General features: G+C 39.0%; 1 protein-coding gene across 2 annotated transcripts in view; it reads right to left on the bottom strand.

The window, feature by feature from the left end:
• The window catches only part of dysf (neuronal PAS domain protein dysfusion), a 195155-nt gene that overhangs the window by 97883 nt on the left and 79839 nt on the right, over positions 1–17433 (bottom strand). For both annotated transcript variants that reach the window (XM_073972924.1, XM_073972933.1), the window contains exon 3: positions 11684–11865. In XM_073972924.1, coding sequence (XP_073829025.1) covers positions 11684–11865 — 182 coding nt within the window. The remainder of the gene's footprint in view (positions 1–11683; positions 11866–17433) is intronic.

Consider the following 17433-nt stretch of genomic DNA (forward strand, 5'->3'; position numbering starts at 1 on the left):
GGCTGGTGCGCACGATAACTCTCTAACGGATGAACCGATTCCGATTCAAATTTTGGCTTTCATAATATTTTGTCCAAACTTAGTTTAAGTTCGAAGATGAGCTATATCGGTCCACTCCTTCGGGTATCTTCCCCACAAAACTTCCAAAATGTTCGGGAAATTTGTGGGCATGGTAACTCTTGAAGGGAGTAAGCGATTTGGTCCATACTTTGCACATCGTGAAATTTCTAGATGAGGTTCCAATATGGACTCAATCGGCCCTCTTCTTCGGGTACCTCCCACACAAAATTTCGGATAAGTTCAGTTTAGGACCTGCTCTCGAATCGCTTTGATTTTTGTTGCAACAACTTGTATTCACTTCCCCCCATACGACAGTACAAGATTCATCAGAGGCAAGTCCATACTTCCTGAGAAAATGGCCGGAAAGGTGTAAGAAGCCCCTGTGACACCTTGTGTTGTGGTTGGAGCGCAAGATAATTCTCGAACGGATCTGCCGATTCGGTCCAAAATTTGGCCTTCGTATTTTATATTTTATCAAAACATAGTTTAAATTGGAAGATGGGCTATATCGGTCCACTCCTTCAGGTACCTCCCCCACAAAACTTCAAAAATGTTCGGAAAAACTTTGCGCACCATAACTCTTGAAGGGAGTGACCGATGTAATCTATACTTTGCACATCCTAATATATCTACCAGATATAGATGACGTTCAAATATGGACTATATTTGTCTGGTACCTCTCACACAAAATTTCAGATAAGTTCACTTTAACACCTGCTCTCAAATATCTTTGATTTTTGTTGAAGCGATTTGCATTCGCTATCTCCATTACGACGGTAAAAGTTTTTTCAGGGGCATGTCCATATTTCTTGGGAAAACAGCCCGAAAGGTGTAAAAAACCCCTATGTCACGATAACTCTCGAACTGTTCAACCGATTTGGTCCAAAATTTGGTCTTCGTCATATTATATCCAAACTTAGTTTCATGGGCAATACCGGTCAACAACTTTCGGTACATCTCCCCAATATTTAAAAAATGTCACTAAAATGCTAGGACGATATCACTTGAATGGGGCAACCAATATGCTCCAAACTTTGGATCTCCAAATATTTTATCGAAATTTAGTTTAACTTCTAAAATGGCCCATATCGGTCAAAAGTTCAGCATTTGTGTCTTAGTGCAGTTAATTCCTAATCCACATTTTTGTCGGCAAGTTCAAATGTCCAAAAAGGGCCACAAAATTCTGAAGAGACCTTAAATACATTCGATCTGTCCGGAGGTGAAAGTTTCGCTTCACATTGGCTGAGGGTATATATCTGTCGGCAAAGCCGACTGACACTTTTTTACTTGTTGTAAAAGACTCCCCGAAGAGGTATTCTAACACCACGAAGGACGTCTTCTATTCACAAAATCCCCCTTTAGGAGGTATTATATTTATAGAAGACGCATTTAGTAGGTCTCACCTTTATAGAAGAGCAATTAAAGTGGTATTCTATCTATAGAAGACCCTTAGACGTCCTCTTTAGGAGGATTTCTACATATAAAACCTCTTTTATGAGGTCTCACCCCTATAGAAGACCACTTAATGGGACCTCTTTTCCAGAAAATAACCCGTTGGGATGTCTTACTTTTTTAGAAAACGACTATAAGAGGTTTTCTAACACCACCAAGGACAGAAGCCGCTTTTAGAAGGTCCTCTATTTACATAAGGCCTCCATAGGAGATCTTCTATTTACAGAAGACCCCTTTAGTATGTTTCACCGCCTTTCTAGAAGATCAATTAAGGGTGTCTTCTCTCTATAGGAGACCACTTAAGGAGTTATTTTATCCACAAGATGGCCCGTTAGAAGGTATTGTTTTTATATGAGACCGCTTTAGAAGGTGTTTGCTTTATAGAATATTCCTTCTGAAGGTCTCACCTATATAGAAGACCACTTAATGAGGTCTCTTTTCCAGAAAATAACCCGTTACATGTGTAGAAGGCCCCCAGAAGACCTCTTTAGTATGTCTCACTTTTATAGGGGATCAATTAAGGGTGTCTTCCATCTATAGAAGATCCCTTTCGGAGGTCTAAGGAGTTACTTTATCCCGAAGATAGCCCGTTAGGAGGTATTATATTTTTAGAAGACCCATTTAGGAGGTTTGATTTATAGAATACCCCTTTAGGAGGTCTCACCTTTATAGAAGACCAGACTCTTTTCAAGAAAACAACCCATTAGGAGGTCTTGCATGTGTAGAAGACCCCCATAAGTGAAGGTCTTTAGGAGGTCTTTTATAGAATAGAATATAGACTTCTATAGATCGTATTCTATATTAGAGAAGAACCATTTAGAAGATACTCTACCCTACAGAAGAACCCTTTAGAAAATCGTGTACCCTTTAGAAGGTCACCTATCCACAGAAGTCCATTTGGGAAAAGTTGTTGAACTTTCACAGTTGGTCCAAGTCTATTGGACGACTAGTGTGTTGATATGATCAACTTGGTGTTATCACTTTAAGGTACTTTTTCTAATTTTTTCATGGGTAAATGCTATGCTGTTCGCAATCTTCTCTTAGCTACTTTCGGCATATAACTTTCAAATATCTCTACTAACAATATTTGCATCGGAAACATAGCTAATTTCTCCAGTAAAAAAAGTCATTTAATCCCTATCACGGTGACGCACCTTATATTCCAGGTGTACCCAGAATTTATTTCTCCTTCTTTTCTTTGAAGTGTGTCTGGAACACAAAAAGATCTTAACTTTGTCAACAAAATGTAGAATATTCTTGTGGGCGTCATCCTCATCATCAACATTTCTAGATCTGCAGCTTTGGCGGTATGCGCTTGTTTGGATGCTTTATGATGGGAAAAACAGCTTAGCTTAGATGCGCCACCATAAGATGATCTTTAAACTGATGATGATGATGATGACGTTGATGCAAATAGAAACTTGAACTAATTGCTTTTGTTGATAATCTCTGTAACTGATATCCACAACAAAAACAATAACAAAGAAAACAATAAATCTGTCATTTTCTAGGAGTGCCATATAAATTGCCTCACACAAAACCCTCCAAAGAAGATGTGTAATCTGAAGATGCAAATGCTTTTAGAGTGACACAATTGTTTCGAAACCTTGTCATTTTTTGCCGCCGATTCAAGTTCAATGTTGTCAATTGCAATCTCGTAAAATGTCATTCGTCTTGTCTATTTTTTTTTTCTTCAAAACTCTTTCAAGCTTTTGTGTTATTAATTTCATATAATTATTTTTCTAACAATAATAATAGCAACAATAATATTTATTAGCAACCATTAAAATACTTGTTGTTGTTTGTAACTATTTGTCAGCTAAGTTTCTTTGGTTGTTGTTTTACCAATTTGCTTGATTTACTCGCTTAATAACCCAACAATGGTGATTAGAATGAAAATTACATTTTAAAGGAATTTTTTTGTTTGCCAATGAAAGCCTGCCTGCATTACAGCCGCTTTAATTTGTATTTCCCGATTTCTGGCTGGATGTTATTTTCTCCCACAAACACTCACACACACACTCACATTAATTTAGAGAACAATTTTCCAAATTATCTCGCAACTCTCAAATATTCAAGTACAGGTGGTGGTGATGGTGGGAGGTAAAGGTCCAGCTAGCCAGCCAACCAGCCATTGAATAGGAAAAGCAAGATAGAGGCAGCTCCACCGCTGATATCTAAAATTACCGGCAATTTTACCATTCCTACACTTGAAATTACCAACATTTGTTGAATTGTTTTCTAAACTCAAAAATGAAAAAAAACAGCTTTCATCTATGAACTCTTTGTAAATTGCTTTTAAAGTGCGTTCAACTTGTTGATTTTGTTGTTGTTTTTTTTGTATTTTTTGATGCCAAGAAGAAGGGCTTAGAAATGTTCTTGCGTTAATGTTGCCGTTTGAACATTGCTAGGATAGAATATAGTGATAGAAGGTTTCCCTATATAATGTTCTTTCTATAGAAGACCCATTTAGAAGGCCTTATTTGTGCAAAAGTCCCTTTAGGAGGTCGTCTATCCATAGAATATCCTTTTAGGAGGGTTTCTATTTATAAACAACCCCATTAAGGTGATTTTCTAACCATGGAAGACCATCTAACAGTCCAGTTGTATCCTCAGTAATATACCCCTTTAGAGGCATTTTTAGAAGGTCTTCTAATTATAAAAGCCACCTTGAGGAGATTTTCTATCCATAAAAGACTTCTTTAGTAGGTATTCTATATATAAACAAGTAAGAACGGCGCTAAGTTCTGCCAGGTCGAACTTGTTATACCCTCCACCACAAGTTGTATTGAAGTAAAATGGAATAATTAGTTTCCTTTCGTGTATGAAGAAGAATCAATACTAAATTTCAGCAATTTCGGTAAAACAATGTGAGGCACCATTCTAGGGGGGCTATTTCAAAACGTCGATCTATACCGACAAATTTCTGACGGAAAGTTTTTAGGCTCAAAGAAGACTTAATACCAAATTTCCTATAATTCGGTAGGAGAATGTGGCTAAAACTTAAAAAAATACCGAAAATCAAGAAGTACGCTTCTATGGGGATATAGGAAGATGTGGACCTATACTGATAATACACTTCTGGAATATTTTATAACGCTTGGAAGACGAAATAACGAATTTCAGCCATTTCGGTTGGATATTGACGTAACAATCTTCAGTATTACGAACATCGGGAGGTACCGTTCTATGGGGGCTATATCGAAACGTGGACCTATACCGACGAATTTTAGTCAGAAATGGGGCAATATGAAAGCGTGGACCTGTACAGACATATTTCTGGCGAACAGTTTTATATTACATTGAAGACTAAATATCAAATTTCAGTCATTTTGGTGGAATATTAAAGACACAACCTTCAAAATACGAAAAATCGGGAGGTACCTTTCCATGGGGGCTATATGAAGGCGTGGACCTATACCGACAAATTTAAGGGGAAGTTCGAGTTTGAATACCCCCACAATGTTCAAAATACCGAAAATCGGGAGGTACCGTTTTAAGGGGGCTATATGAAGGCATGGACCGATACCGACAAAGTTCTGGGAGAAAGTTTTATACCACCAAGGTAGACTAAGTACCAAATTTCAGCCATTTCGGTGTGATAATGAACTAAAACCTTCAAAATACAAAAAATCGGGAGGTACCGTTCTATGGGGGCTATATGAAGGTGTGGACCGATACCGACAAAATTCTGGGGGAAAGTTTTATACCCCTAAAGAAGACTACGTATCAAATTTCAGCCATTTTGGTAGGATAATGAAGCTTAAACCTTAAAAATACCGAAAATCGGGAGGTACCGTTCTATGGGGGTTATATCAAAACGTGGACCGATATATCCCATTTTCAATACCAACCATCCTGCAAGAAATAAAAACTTCTCTACCAAATTGTGACTCTCTATCTTTAAAATTGCGAACTGTATCTTGATTTCAACAGACAGACAAACGGACGGATGGACAGACGGACATGCTCAAATCGACATAGAATATAATGCTGATCAATAATATATAGAATATTTCGATGTGTTACAAACGGAATCACAAATTTAATTATACCCTCCACATGCTGGAGGGTATAAATATATGCCCTAAATCCCTAAAAACCCCTCCACGGGACCATCTCCAGAAGACCACATTTTGAAGTCTTCTGTCTATAGAAGACCCCCTTTAGAGTTATTTTTATCTAAAGCAGGTCTGCTTAGGAGATGTCTGTAGAAGTCCCTTTTGCGAGGTGTTCTACCTACGAGGTGTTCCACCTTTTAGAAGGACTTCTTTCTACAGAGGTTTTTTATACATAGAAGATCCTTTTAAGGAGGTTTTTATCCATGAAAGAAACTTTAAGATGATCTTATCTTTAATATGATCTTTGTATCCTCAGATTATCCTTTAGGAGTACTTCTGTTCGTTTAGGAAGTCGTCAGTTTGTAGAAGACCGTTTTAGGACGGCTTCCATTTATAGAAGTCTGATTTAGAAGTTATTCTATAACAAGTAAAAAAGTGTCAGTCGGCTTTGCCGACAGATATATACCCTCAGACAATGTGAAGCGAAACTTTCACCTCCCGACAGATCGAATGTATTTAAGATCTCTTCAGAATTTTCGGCCCTTTTTGGACATTTGAACTTGCCGACAAAAATGTGGATTAGGAATTAACTGCACTAATACACAAATGTTGAACTTTTGTAGGGCTGGTACCCTTAGGGATAACCGATATGGGCCATTTTAGAAATTAAACAAAATGTTGATAAAATATTAGGAGATCCAAAGTTTGGACCAAATTGGTTGCCCCATTCATGTGATATCGTCCTAGCATTTTAATGACATTTTTTAAACATTAGGGAGAAGTACCGCAAGTTGTGGACCGGTATTGCCCATGAAACTAAGTTTGGATATAATATGACGAAGACCAAATGTTAGACCAAATAGGCTGAACAGTTCGAAAGTTATCGTGTTCTCCGAAAGCCACATATGGTGACATAGGGATTTTTTAACACCTTTCGGGCAGTTTTCCTAAGAAATATGGACTTGCCCCTGAAAAAACTTTTACCGTCGTAATGGAGATAGCGAATGCAAATCGCTTCAACTAAAATCAAACTGATTCGAGAGCAGGTCTTAAAGTGAACATATCCGAAATTTTGTGTGAGAGGTACCAGAAGGAGTAGACAAATATAGTTCATATTCGAACCTGATCTATATCTGGTAGATATATTAGGATGTGCAAAGTATAGATTATATCGGTCACTCCCTTCAAGAGTTATCGTGCGCAAAATTTTTCCGAACATTTTTGAAGTTTTGTGGGGGAGGTACCTGAAGGAGTGGACCTATATAGCCCATTTTCGAATTTAAACTATGTTTTGATAAAATATTACGAAGACCAAATTTTGAACCGATTCGACGGATCCGTTCGATAGTTATCTTGCGCTTCAACCACTACACAAGGTGTCATAGGGGCTTTTTGTAACTTTCCGGCCATTTTCTCAGGAAGTATGGACTTGCCCCTGATAAAACTTGTACCGTCGTATAGGGGGAAGTAAATACAAGTTGTTGCAACAAAAATCAAAGCGATTCGAGAGCAGGTCCTAAACTGAACTTATCCGAAATTTTGTGTGGGAGGTACCCGAAGGAGTGGGCCGATAGAGTCCATATTGGAACCTTATCTAAGTCTGGTAGAAATTGCACGATGTGCAAAGTATGGACCAAATCGGTTACTCCCTTCAATAGTTATCGTGCCAACAAATTTTCCAAACATTTTGGAACTTTTGTGGAGGAGGTACCGGAAGGAGTGGACCGATATAGCTCATCTTCGAACTTAAACTAAGTTTGGACAAAATATTACGAAAGCCAAAATTTCAACCGAATCGGTTCATCCGTTCGAGAGTTATCGTGCGCACCAGCCAGCCAGACAGACAGACAGACGGACAGACGGACGGCCATTGATAAATCAACTCCAAATTGTCTGAAACACATTTCGTCCAAACATACTTGGGGTCTAAAACCATTATTTCGATGAGGCACATTTTGCCCGTATAAAAGTGTATATGAAGAAAAGACAAAATTTTTTAGTTTTCCATAAAAAAAAATTAAAAAAATTTTTTTAAGCTACATGAAAGTTTTTTGGTACACAGATTGGGAAAAAAATCCCATTCTTAAATCTGTTCGAGATGCTAATTTTGGTTGTTGCGCGCAAAAGTTATGGCGGTTTCAATTCTGATAAAAAGAAAAAAATCTTTAAAAGACTCTAATCATTATATTGAGAAACTCTCTTAATTAGGGGCTCCCTACATACTATATGTTTACTGAGGTCCCATAACTTTAGTGAAAAAGTTGTAAATTTTCGCGGAAATTAGGAAAGCATTCAAAACAATTGGTAGTTTACAACTTGTTCTAATAAAATTCAAGCTGTTTATGCATCTGAAAAATATATAAAAAAATATGTACGTAATCTAAACATCGCTAAGATTCAAATGAAACCAAAACTATACAAATCTGTTTAGCGGTTTGCATATTATAGCAAAAAACAAAAAATATATTGAGGGAATTTATAAAATTTTTGTAAGAGAAAATATTTATTAAAATTTATATTGTGAGTTGAACAAAATGTAAAAAATAGGTCGGAGTTTTTCTTCTATTTTAGTTAAATTTCACGCAATGAATCACATTTTTTATTCTAGTCACTTCTCGAAAACACGCTAACATCTAGCAGAAGATATGGATATCTTTCAAATAAATGTTGGGTTCCTTTAAATGGGGTATAATCTTGAAATAAAATTGTATCGGGTAATGTTCATTTTGAAATGCGTGTAAATCGCGAAATCCTCAAAATCACGTGATGCGCATGCGGTTTACCAATACAGCGAATTTTTCTCTTTTAATTTGTACACATTTGCCAGGATTTACTTTGGCCGCTAAGATGTAGCATCGTCTGCAGTTTAGTGTGCAACAAACTGTATAACGCTTATATTTTGCACAAAGTGCATACACTTTTAATGCGCATCCGATTTCACTATCAACCGTGAAAAAATACATCGATATAAACATATTTCAAAAAAATCCATCAAAAACCGTGGATGTAGCATCACACAGTATTTTTTGGATAAATCGGATACAGCTTCCATGCCACTAAATTTTTCAATTTTTCAAACCGGAGGTTCCCTATGTATTAAATACTCCTCTTCTATGGACCGAAGGACCTTTAAAATGTCTTCTGTTTATAGAAGGCCCCATTAGGTGGTTTTTTATATAGGCCCCTTCTTTTTACAGGAGGAGGAGGTTTTCTAAGGAGGTTTTCTATCCATAGAATATAATTTTAGGAAGGTTTCTATCCATGAAATACACTTTAGGAGGTCTTATAAATATATGTAAAAGAACCCTTAAAGTGATTTTCCAGCCACAGAACAATTCCATTAGCAGACTTTGTATCCTTAGGCTACCCATTAGGAGTACATCTGTTCATCAGTCGGTAGAAGACCGTTTTAGGAAGAATGCTCTTCTAGGAGCAACATTTGTCTTCTATCTATATAATACACCTTTAGGAAACCTTCTATCAATAGAAGACCCTTCCAGAAGGCTTTCTATCTTGTGCATTAATGTGGATATAGAGCAAAGTCACAAATGAAACGAGATGGCTGGAATTACCTATGCTTCAAGGAAATTTTAAACAGATATGCATTCTGAGAGAACATAGTTTCCAGAGATAGAGCTTGTGGTCTTCTTCCCTTTCCGTAGGAAGACCGTATTTGTCTATTGGAAGAGCAATTGGTCAATAGGAAACCTTTTGGATTACATTCGGAAGCAGTTTTTATCTTCTATAGAACTATCTTTTGATCTTTTATAAGAAGACTTGTTGGTCTGCTATGGGGAAACCTCTTGGAAAGCCTTAAAGTCCTCCATAGGAAAACATGAAGTTCGGTCACAAGAAGACCTTTCTATAGGAAAAACGGCTTGGCAAACAAAACTAATTAACTTCTTTGCTTTTATTTTTCTTCACACAGGGGGATAAAAATTGGATCAACACTGAACCACAACCTCAGCAGTCACACACCCATATCCATTACTCATCACGTTCATCACACCAAACCACTCTACGTCAACAAAATCCGCAATGACCAACCACAACACACAGTTTCTTTAAGGATGATCACAATGGGCCTCAAGGTCTCCGAGTGAAGTAGCTGCCAACAACGGTAGCTGCGCGTCCTAAAACCAAACCAAACCATCCTTTTAGGAGGGTTTCTATATATGAAAGGCAACTTTAGGAGGACATATATACATATTTGTAAACAAAACCCTTAAGGTGATTTTCTAGTCATAGAATACCATCTAACAGTACAGTTGTATCCTTAGTAATATAGGAAAAACGTTTAATCTTCTATGAAGATTTTTTGGTTTTCTATAAGAAAACCTCTTGGTCTTATACCGAAAGAATTCATGACTTTCCATAGGAAATCGACGTGTCCGTCTATAGGAAAAAATTTGGGTCTTCTATAAGAAAACGTCTTGGACTTCTATAGGACCTTGTGGTCTTCTATAGGAAGACTTCTTGATCTGTTATAGAACGGCCCCTTTGTCCTCTACAGGATCTAGCGATCTTCCACACGAAGTCCTCTTGTTCTTCTACATGACCAGGTTGTATTCCATAGGAATACCTTGTGGTGTGCTATAGAAAGACATTTTGGTCTTCCCTAGGAATACCTCTTGGTCTTCCCTAGGAAGACCTTTTGGTTTTCTATGGAAAGAAAACCTTAAGGTCCTCCAAATGAAAGGCCTGTCATAGGAAGGCCATTCCATAGGAATAACTTTATGTTTTTGTTAAAGAAAAATGTTGGTCTTCTATACGAAAACGTCTTGGACATCTATGGCTTCTCTAGGAAGACCTCTTGGTCTTCTAGAGGCCACTTGGCCTCTTTATCCTCTACAGGTCGTTGTGATCTTCCACAAGAATACCTCTTGGTCTCCTATGGAAAAACCTCTGGGTCTTCGCTAGGAAGACCAATTGGTCTTGTATTGGAAGACCTCCTGGTCTTCTATAAAAAATCTCTTAATCTTTCTGAAGAAAAGCTCTTCCATAGTACCTCGTTGTCTTACATAAAGGGTGATATTTTAGCCTTCTTTAGGAAGACCTCCTAATCTTCTGTAGGAGGACCTCTTTGTCTGCCTTAGGGAAAAGATCTTGGTCTTATATAGGACGACCTCTTGAACTTAAAACCTTATGGTCTTCCATAGCAAGACCTCATTGTCTTTTATAGGAAGACCTCTTGACCTTTTGTGGAAAGACCTATTTATGATTTGTGGGAAGACCTCTTGGTCTTTCTTAGAAAAACCTCTTGGTCTTACATAGCAACACCTTGTGGTCTTCTTCTATATGAAGTCGTTGTGAAACCCCTTTTGGTCTTATGCAAGACTTCTTGGGCTTCTATAGGAAGAGCTTCAATAGGAAAACCTTTTGTTCTCAAATAGGAAAAATAGGAAGACCTTTTGGTCTTATATACAAAGTGTTAAAGGTTGTCCTTGACTTGACCTTGACTTCTATAGGAATGCCTTGTTGCTGGATTACACGCCTGCCATTCAAAGCTTAACGCATTACATCGTCGATGACAAGGATGAAAAGTATTGGTGACAGAATACATCCTTGTTTTGACCTCAAAAGGATCTGATAATTTACCATCATGAAGAACTCGAATTTTAAGTCGCTATACATGGCCTTGTTTAAATTGAGAATTTTTTCTTTGCTTCGTTTAATCGATACGTACCTTTGCTGCAACAAGGCGGTGATCTTAGTCGAATTTTGCTCCTCCTTTGAACAAAAAGTATTACCTTGCTTTTGTAGATTCTTAGTGCCGATTAACATTAGGCATTTTTTCTTGCGAAAATTTTTCTTTTAAAAATCCTTTTTAAAGGTTTATATTCAAAATATTGGAAATTACCAGAAAATTGCCCGTGCAAGCAATTTTTCCAATATCTATTCCCCTAACCTCTCTCTTCCAAAAACTTGAGATTTTGGTTTTCCTATTAGATAACTAATATTTCTATATAATAATGTTTCGAAATTTATTTCAATTAAGACAAAGTTCAGTGCTTTTCTGGCGTCTTAAGACAAAATTCCACTGTGGAATGATTTTTCTTCCTTATTCTAATTGTTTCCTAAAAATACAGTTTGTGGCACTTAAAACTCACCTTGTTGAAAATAGTTCGCCTTTCGGACATAGACACATACCAAGGCCATGAGCTGGAGCTGTGATAAACGTTGCCGCGTTGACTGGGGCAGCGGCAGTAAATCTCGCAAATTGGCAATTTCGGCATTAATTAAATCTCGGCGTAATTTGGAGGCACCTTTTGTAGATTTATTGGCATCGAACCTGCAATAGCAAAAAAAAAAACAATAAAGGTGGAAATTATTGCGAAGGAAAAGATACACAGAAAATTGGTGAAAATCATAAAAAAATTCCCCAGAAAAAAGGGAAGTTTTGCAAAGGCTGTCAGCCGGCGTTTAGTGAGTCATAAACTTTAAAAACAAAACAGAACAGACGGGATTTGCTTTTTCTTAAGAATATTTTAATGGCATTCCGTTTCGCTTAAAGTGAGAGTGGTAATTAGAAAGCTATTAAATTATGATTGGAAAACAATTAGAGATGCGTTAAATAAAGCTCTCTGATGGTATACCAAAGAGCAACAAGCTGCAGTAAAATATAAATTTAAACCATATCTCCCCCTGCACTTCAACTTATTATAGAGGGTGGTATGTTGGCTATTCAAATGCATATACACTAACACACACATTTGCCATAATTTACCGGCATGTGTAATCCAAGCACAACGATTTTTAGCGCCTTTGGCAATGAATTTTGCAAGTCAAATCAAAGAAACTTCGTCGTCTTCTTCTTAGAGGATCAAATTGATGCATTGCAGCAAACTAAGCTAATCATTAACTACCGGTCTACCTACCCAAACCAACTATCGAACGGTCACTCACTGGCTCAACATTGAGGTTGAAGGCCTTGGTGTGTGTTGGCAAGAATAGAGGATGCATCATTTGGTGTGGTAGCTGCAGGAAAATCTGTTTCTTCTTGTTCTTTGGCATCTTAAGCCCAGGCAGCCAGGTTTTTTAATGAGTTTTATGTTCACTTTTCCCACGCTACAAATTCCACAAAAAAGTAAAAAAACAAAACTGGCTCCCACAAATCAACAATGCAACAGCAACAAAACGCACACGGTAAATTTTCTCTTCCCCCCCACACCCCCCCTGCACTTTTGAATAGCTTCTTGAACAGGCCATTTCAGCTTCATTTCAAGTACTTTGGACAATTGAATTGCCTTGGCAATTACAGCCACAGATTATTATGCGGTTAAATTAGAACTATGATTTTGTGGAATTCCCAATACCCGTGGCCGGTCTACTTGTGTTGGCTATCATAGAAATATAGATCATATTGAAATTTTTCGCTCTACCCAGACTAAACTCCATTGCAGTTATTGTTCACTTTATTGATTACGTTTTATTAGCCGTATGACTTGGGAGTTTGGGAGAAAAAAATTCCCAGAATTTACAACAATTCCAATGAAAGCCTTAACAATCGAGCACAAACAACTGCCACAACATCAGCCAGCAACAAGAGTATCATCATTATGAGTGGCGGCGTCATCATCGGCAAGTGCACCACCACCACAACAGTAGTAGGCATCATATCGTTGAGGGATGTGCGATTTCGCAAAACAGACAATTCACTTTCTTTAAACATACGCGCAACTTGTCGATACTTTTTGTGGGAGGGGTATTTTTAACTTTCTAAATAATATTCTGGAAGGAACAAACTTTGCCTTAATAGGGGGATTTTTGCAGAGAAGATCTTCTCATTAGAAGATCAGTATATCTTCTTAAAAGAGATTAGCAAGGGTTTTCATAGAAAAGCAGTAGATCTTCTCGTAGAAAATCGCAAGATCTTCTCATAAACGATCATTAGAACTTCCTACAGCCGATCAGGGGATCCTGTCAAAGAAAATCATTAGAACTTCTCACAGAAGATCAGTCAATCTTCTCACCGAAGTTCAGTAGTTCTAGTCACAGAAGATCAGTAAATAGGAGATCAGTAAAAGGCTTTCCTAAAGAATATTTTCACTTCTACTCATAGAAGTTCAGCAGATCTTCTCACAGAAGATTAATAGAGCTTTACATAGCAAGTCAGTAGATATTATCATAGAAGATCAGTAGATCTTCTCAAAGAAGATGAAACTTCTTTTAGAAGATCATTCTATAGAGATCTTCTGAAAAAAGATCAGTAGATCTTGACATGGAGAAAACGAGTAGATACTCTCAGAGAATATCAATGGATCTACTCATAGAAGATCGGGAAATCTTCCCATAGAAGATTAGTTGATGTTATCAACGACAACCAGATGATCTTCTCATGAAGGTCTCCGGTAGATCAGTAGATCTTCTCACAAAAGATCAGTTGATCTTACCATCGAATGTCTCAAAGAGATCAGCACATCTTCTTACAAATGATCAGTAGATCTCATAACAGTCTATTTTCTCACAGAATCTCAGCAGGTCTTCTCAGAAAAGATCAGCAAATGTTCTCACAAAAGTTCAGTTAATTTTCTCAATGAAATTCAGTTGACCTGCTTAGAGAGGATCAGTAAATCATCTCATAAAAGTTCAGTTGATATTCTCATAGACGATCAGTAGATCTTCTCACAAAATATCAGCAGGCCTTCTCACAGAAGATCAGTAGATCTTCTCATAGAAGATTAATAGAGCTTTACATAGAAAGTCAGTAGATATTATCATAGAAGATCAGCAGATATTCTCAAATAAGATGAAACTTCTTTTAGAAGATCTTTTAATATAGATCTTCTGAAAAAAGATCAGTAGATCTTGACATGGTGAAAATGAGTAGACATTCTCAGAGAATATCAATGGATCTACTCATAGAAGATCAGGGAATCTTCCCATAGAAGATTAGTTGATCTTATCAACGACAACCATATGATCTTCTCATGAAGGTCTCCGGAAGATCAGTTGATCTTCTCACAGAATATCAGTAGGCCTTCTCACAGAAGATCAGTAGATCTTCTCAAAGAAGTTAAGTTCATCTTTTACAGAAGATCTCATAGAAGATCAGTAGATGTTCTCATTGAATAAAAGTTAATCTTCTCAAAGATGTTCTGTTGATTTTCTCATATAATCTTTGTAAGTTTTCTCACATAAGATCAGCAGATCTTCTCATTGAAGATCAGTAGATGTTCTCATAGATGATCAGTTGATCTTCCTTCAGCTGATCTTCTCACAGAAGTAGAATCTCTGTAGATTTTCTTATAGAATTTCACTAGTTGTTGTTGTTGTTATAACTGTGTTTTATTATTATGTTTTTATGTTCGTTCTTCTGTTCAATCTGGCTCTGGGTCTATCTCCAGTTCCAGGAAGTTGGCTACTTCGATGGGATGTAACCACAGATCCACTGGAGTCAGATGAGTAGGCTTGGCGGGGCAGTTGAATAGGTGCTTAGTATCGTGCGGGCCCATGCCGCATACTGAGCAGATGTCTTGCACGGTGCTATCGATTCCCGCCCAATAGGAATTTATGCGACTGCAATATCCTGAGCGTAATTGAGCCAAAACTACTCTGGTTTGTCGTGGAGGCTGACGCTTTTCAGCTGCGATAGTTGGGGATGTGCTCCGATGACTGCATTCACACAATATTTGCTTATGGTCTTAGCAACTGTGTCCGTGTGAATGCTGTTCAAACCTGCCTGATATGCCTGTTGATCTAGAGGTACTCTCCTATATTGTTGGACCGTCGTCTCTAGAGCATGAATATCCTTCTTGATATGCCTGGGTGTATCGGTGGCCAGCAGATGGTGATTGGGATGGCTCTCACGGTAACACCCGAGCAAGTACTGCAACGATAACATCTCATTATGTTGTCGTACTGGAAGAATCTTTGCCTCCTCATGTAGATGGTCCACTGTAGATTTGAGGAGGCACCCTGTTCCTGTTCTCAGGGCGGCATTCTGACAAATTTGAATCTTATCCCACTGCGTGTCACATAAATTCGGGGACCAAACTGGCACCGCATAGCTTACCACAGACCGACCTATCGCTTTATACGTGGTCAACAAGGTTTCTTTATCTGCACCCCAAGTGCTGCCGACTAGGGACTTGAGGACCTTGTTCCTACATTTCAGTGTATCGCAGATAGATGTGGCATGCGCGGACGACGCGAAAGTGGTGTCGAATGTGACCCCTAGAATTTTGGGGCAGTTTGTGGTCGGAATTCTGTTACCATCGACTCTGATATTCAACTCTCTTCTATACTGCGCCGTCCATGTGGTGAACAGAGTGGCCGTCGATTTAGTGGCGGATATCTGCATATTCCTCGCGTGGAAAAAGGTGGTAAGATCAGTTGAATAGGAGTTCAGTCTCTCACAGATGTCATCAGGGTAGGTACCTGACGCCAGGATCGTACAATCATCCGCATACGTTACGATCCCAATGCCGTCTGAAGGGGGCGGAATACAGGAAAGGTAGACGTTAAACAGTTCCGGAGATATCACCCCTCCTTGGGGAACTCCCTGTTTCACTCTACGGGGCTTGGATTTCTTGTTCCTGAATTCCACATACGACTGGCGACCACACATATAGTTGAATATCCAACGTTTCAGACTTGGCCGGAGGGTTGTCTGCTCGATGTCCTCGAACAGCGTGGAGTGCCTGACTGTATCAAAGGCTTTTGATAAGTCAAGCGCCACCATCACTGTTCTATCGCACGGCCGCTCCTGGTTGAGTCCTCGACAAATATGTGTGGAGATGGCGTGCGGCGCTGTTGTCGTGCTGTGCTGCTTACGGAATCCATGCTGATGATCGGCAAATTGATAGCTATTTCTAATGCTGGGGAGGACAAAGGCCTCATAGTCTTCGCTACAGAGGACAAAAGCGAAATCGGCCTGTACGATTCACCTTTGCTGGCATCCTTGCCTGGCTTCAGTAGCGGGACCACCCTGGCCATTTTCCAGACTTCGGGAACAATAAGGGTGGCTAGCGACAGGTTGAGAACTTTAGTGAGATACTCCACTCCCGGCTCATCCAGTTGTTTCAACATTACCATGGAAATTCCGTCAGGGCCCAACGCTTTGGATGATTTAGCGTTCCTGATGGCATTCGCAATATCATCCATTGTAAACTGTGGTGGTTCATCCTCGGCAGGAAGAGATCTGATGCGACGTAATACTCTTCTCTTCGCCCTGTCACTCTCGGGATGCTCGACAAACTGTCGATTGAAATTACTTGCACACCTCATCGGGTCAGTCAACGTAACGTCGCCAAACGTGACTGAGGTCCTATCTTCCCTTCTTCCAGGGTTCGAGAGTGACTTAACCGTTGCCCACAATTCACCTATACCGGCTCCAATGTTGCAGCTCTTCAGATGATTTAACCATTTGTTCCGCTTATGCTCCCCGACCAGCCTGTTAACTTCCAGTGTCAGCTCCCTGACTCTGGGGTCATTGGGGTTGATACGACGAAGCCCATCACGCTCATTTGCTAATCCCGGCGCCTCTGTTGGGAAATTTGGTCTTACTTCGGGTATTCGACCAACAGGTATATGGCGAGCGGCTGCAGCATTGATGATGTCTCGGAACGTCCTTTCCGCTACCCGAACATCAGAAGGATTGGGCAATTCTCTGAAGCGGTGATTGGTGAACTCTCTGAAACTCGGCCAATCAGCTTTCCCATGATTGACGAATGTGCGGCGTTCAGAGGTGATGAAATCGGGTGGTCTGCTGATGGAGGCAATTATAGGGAGATGGTCTGAACCAAGGGAATTGACGGGTTGCCAGGTGACGTCATTTGTCAGACCTGGTGACACGATGGTTATGTCCGGCGAACTTTGACACGCTCCTCTAATGCTGGTAGGGGCGTCCTCATTGACC

The sequence above is a fragment of the Musca autumnalis genome, unplaced genomic scaffold, assembly GCF_047663935.1.
Source record: "Musca autumnalis isolate F117 unplaced genomic scaffold, ASM4766393v1 scaffold_1, whole genome shotgun sequence".
NCBI lineage: Eukaryota > Metazoa > Arthropoda > Insecta > Diptera > Muscidae > Musca > Musca autumnalis.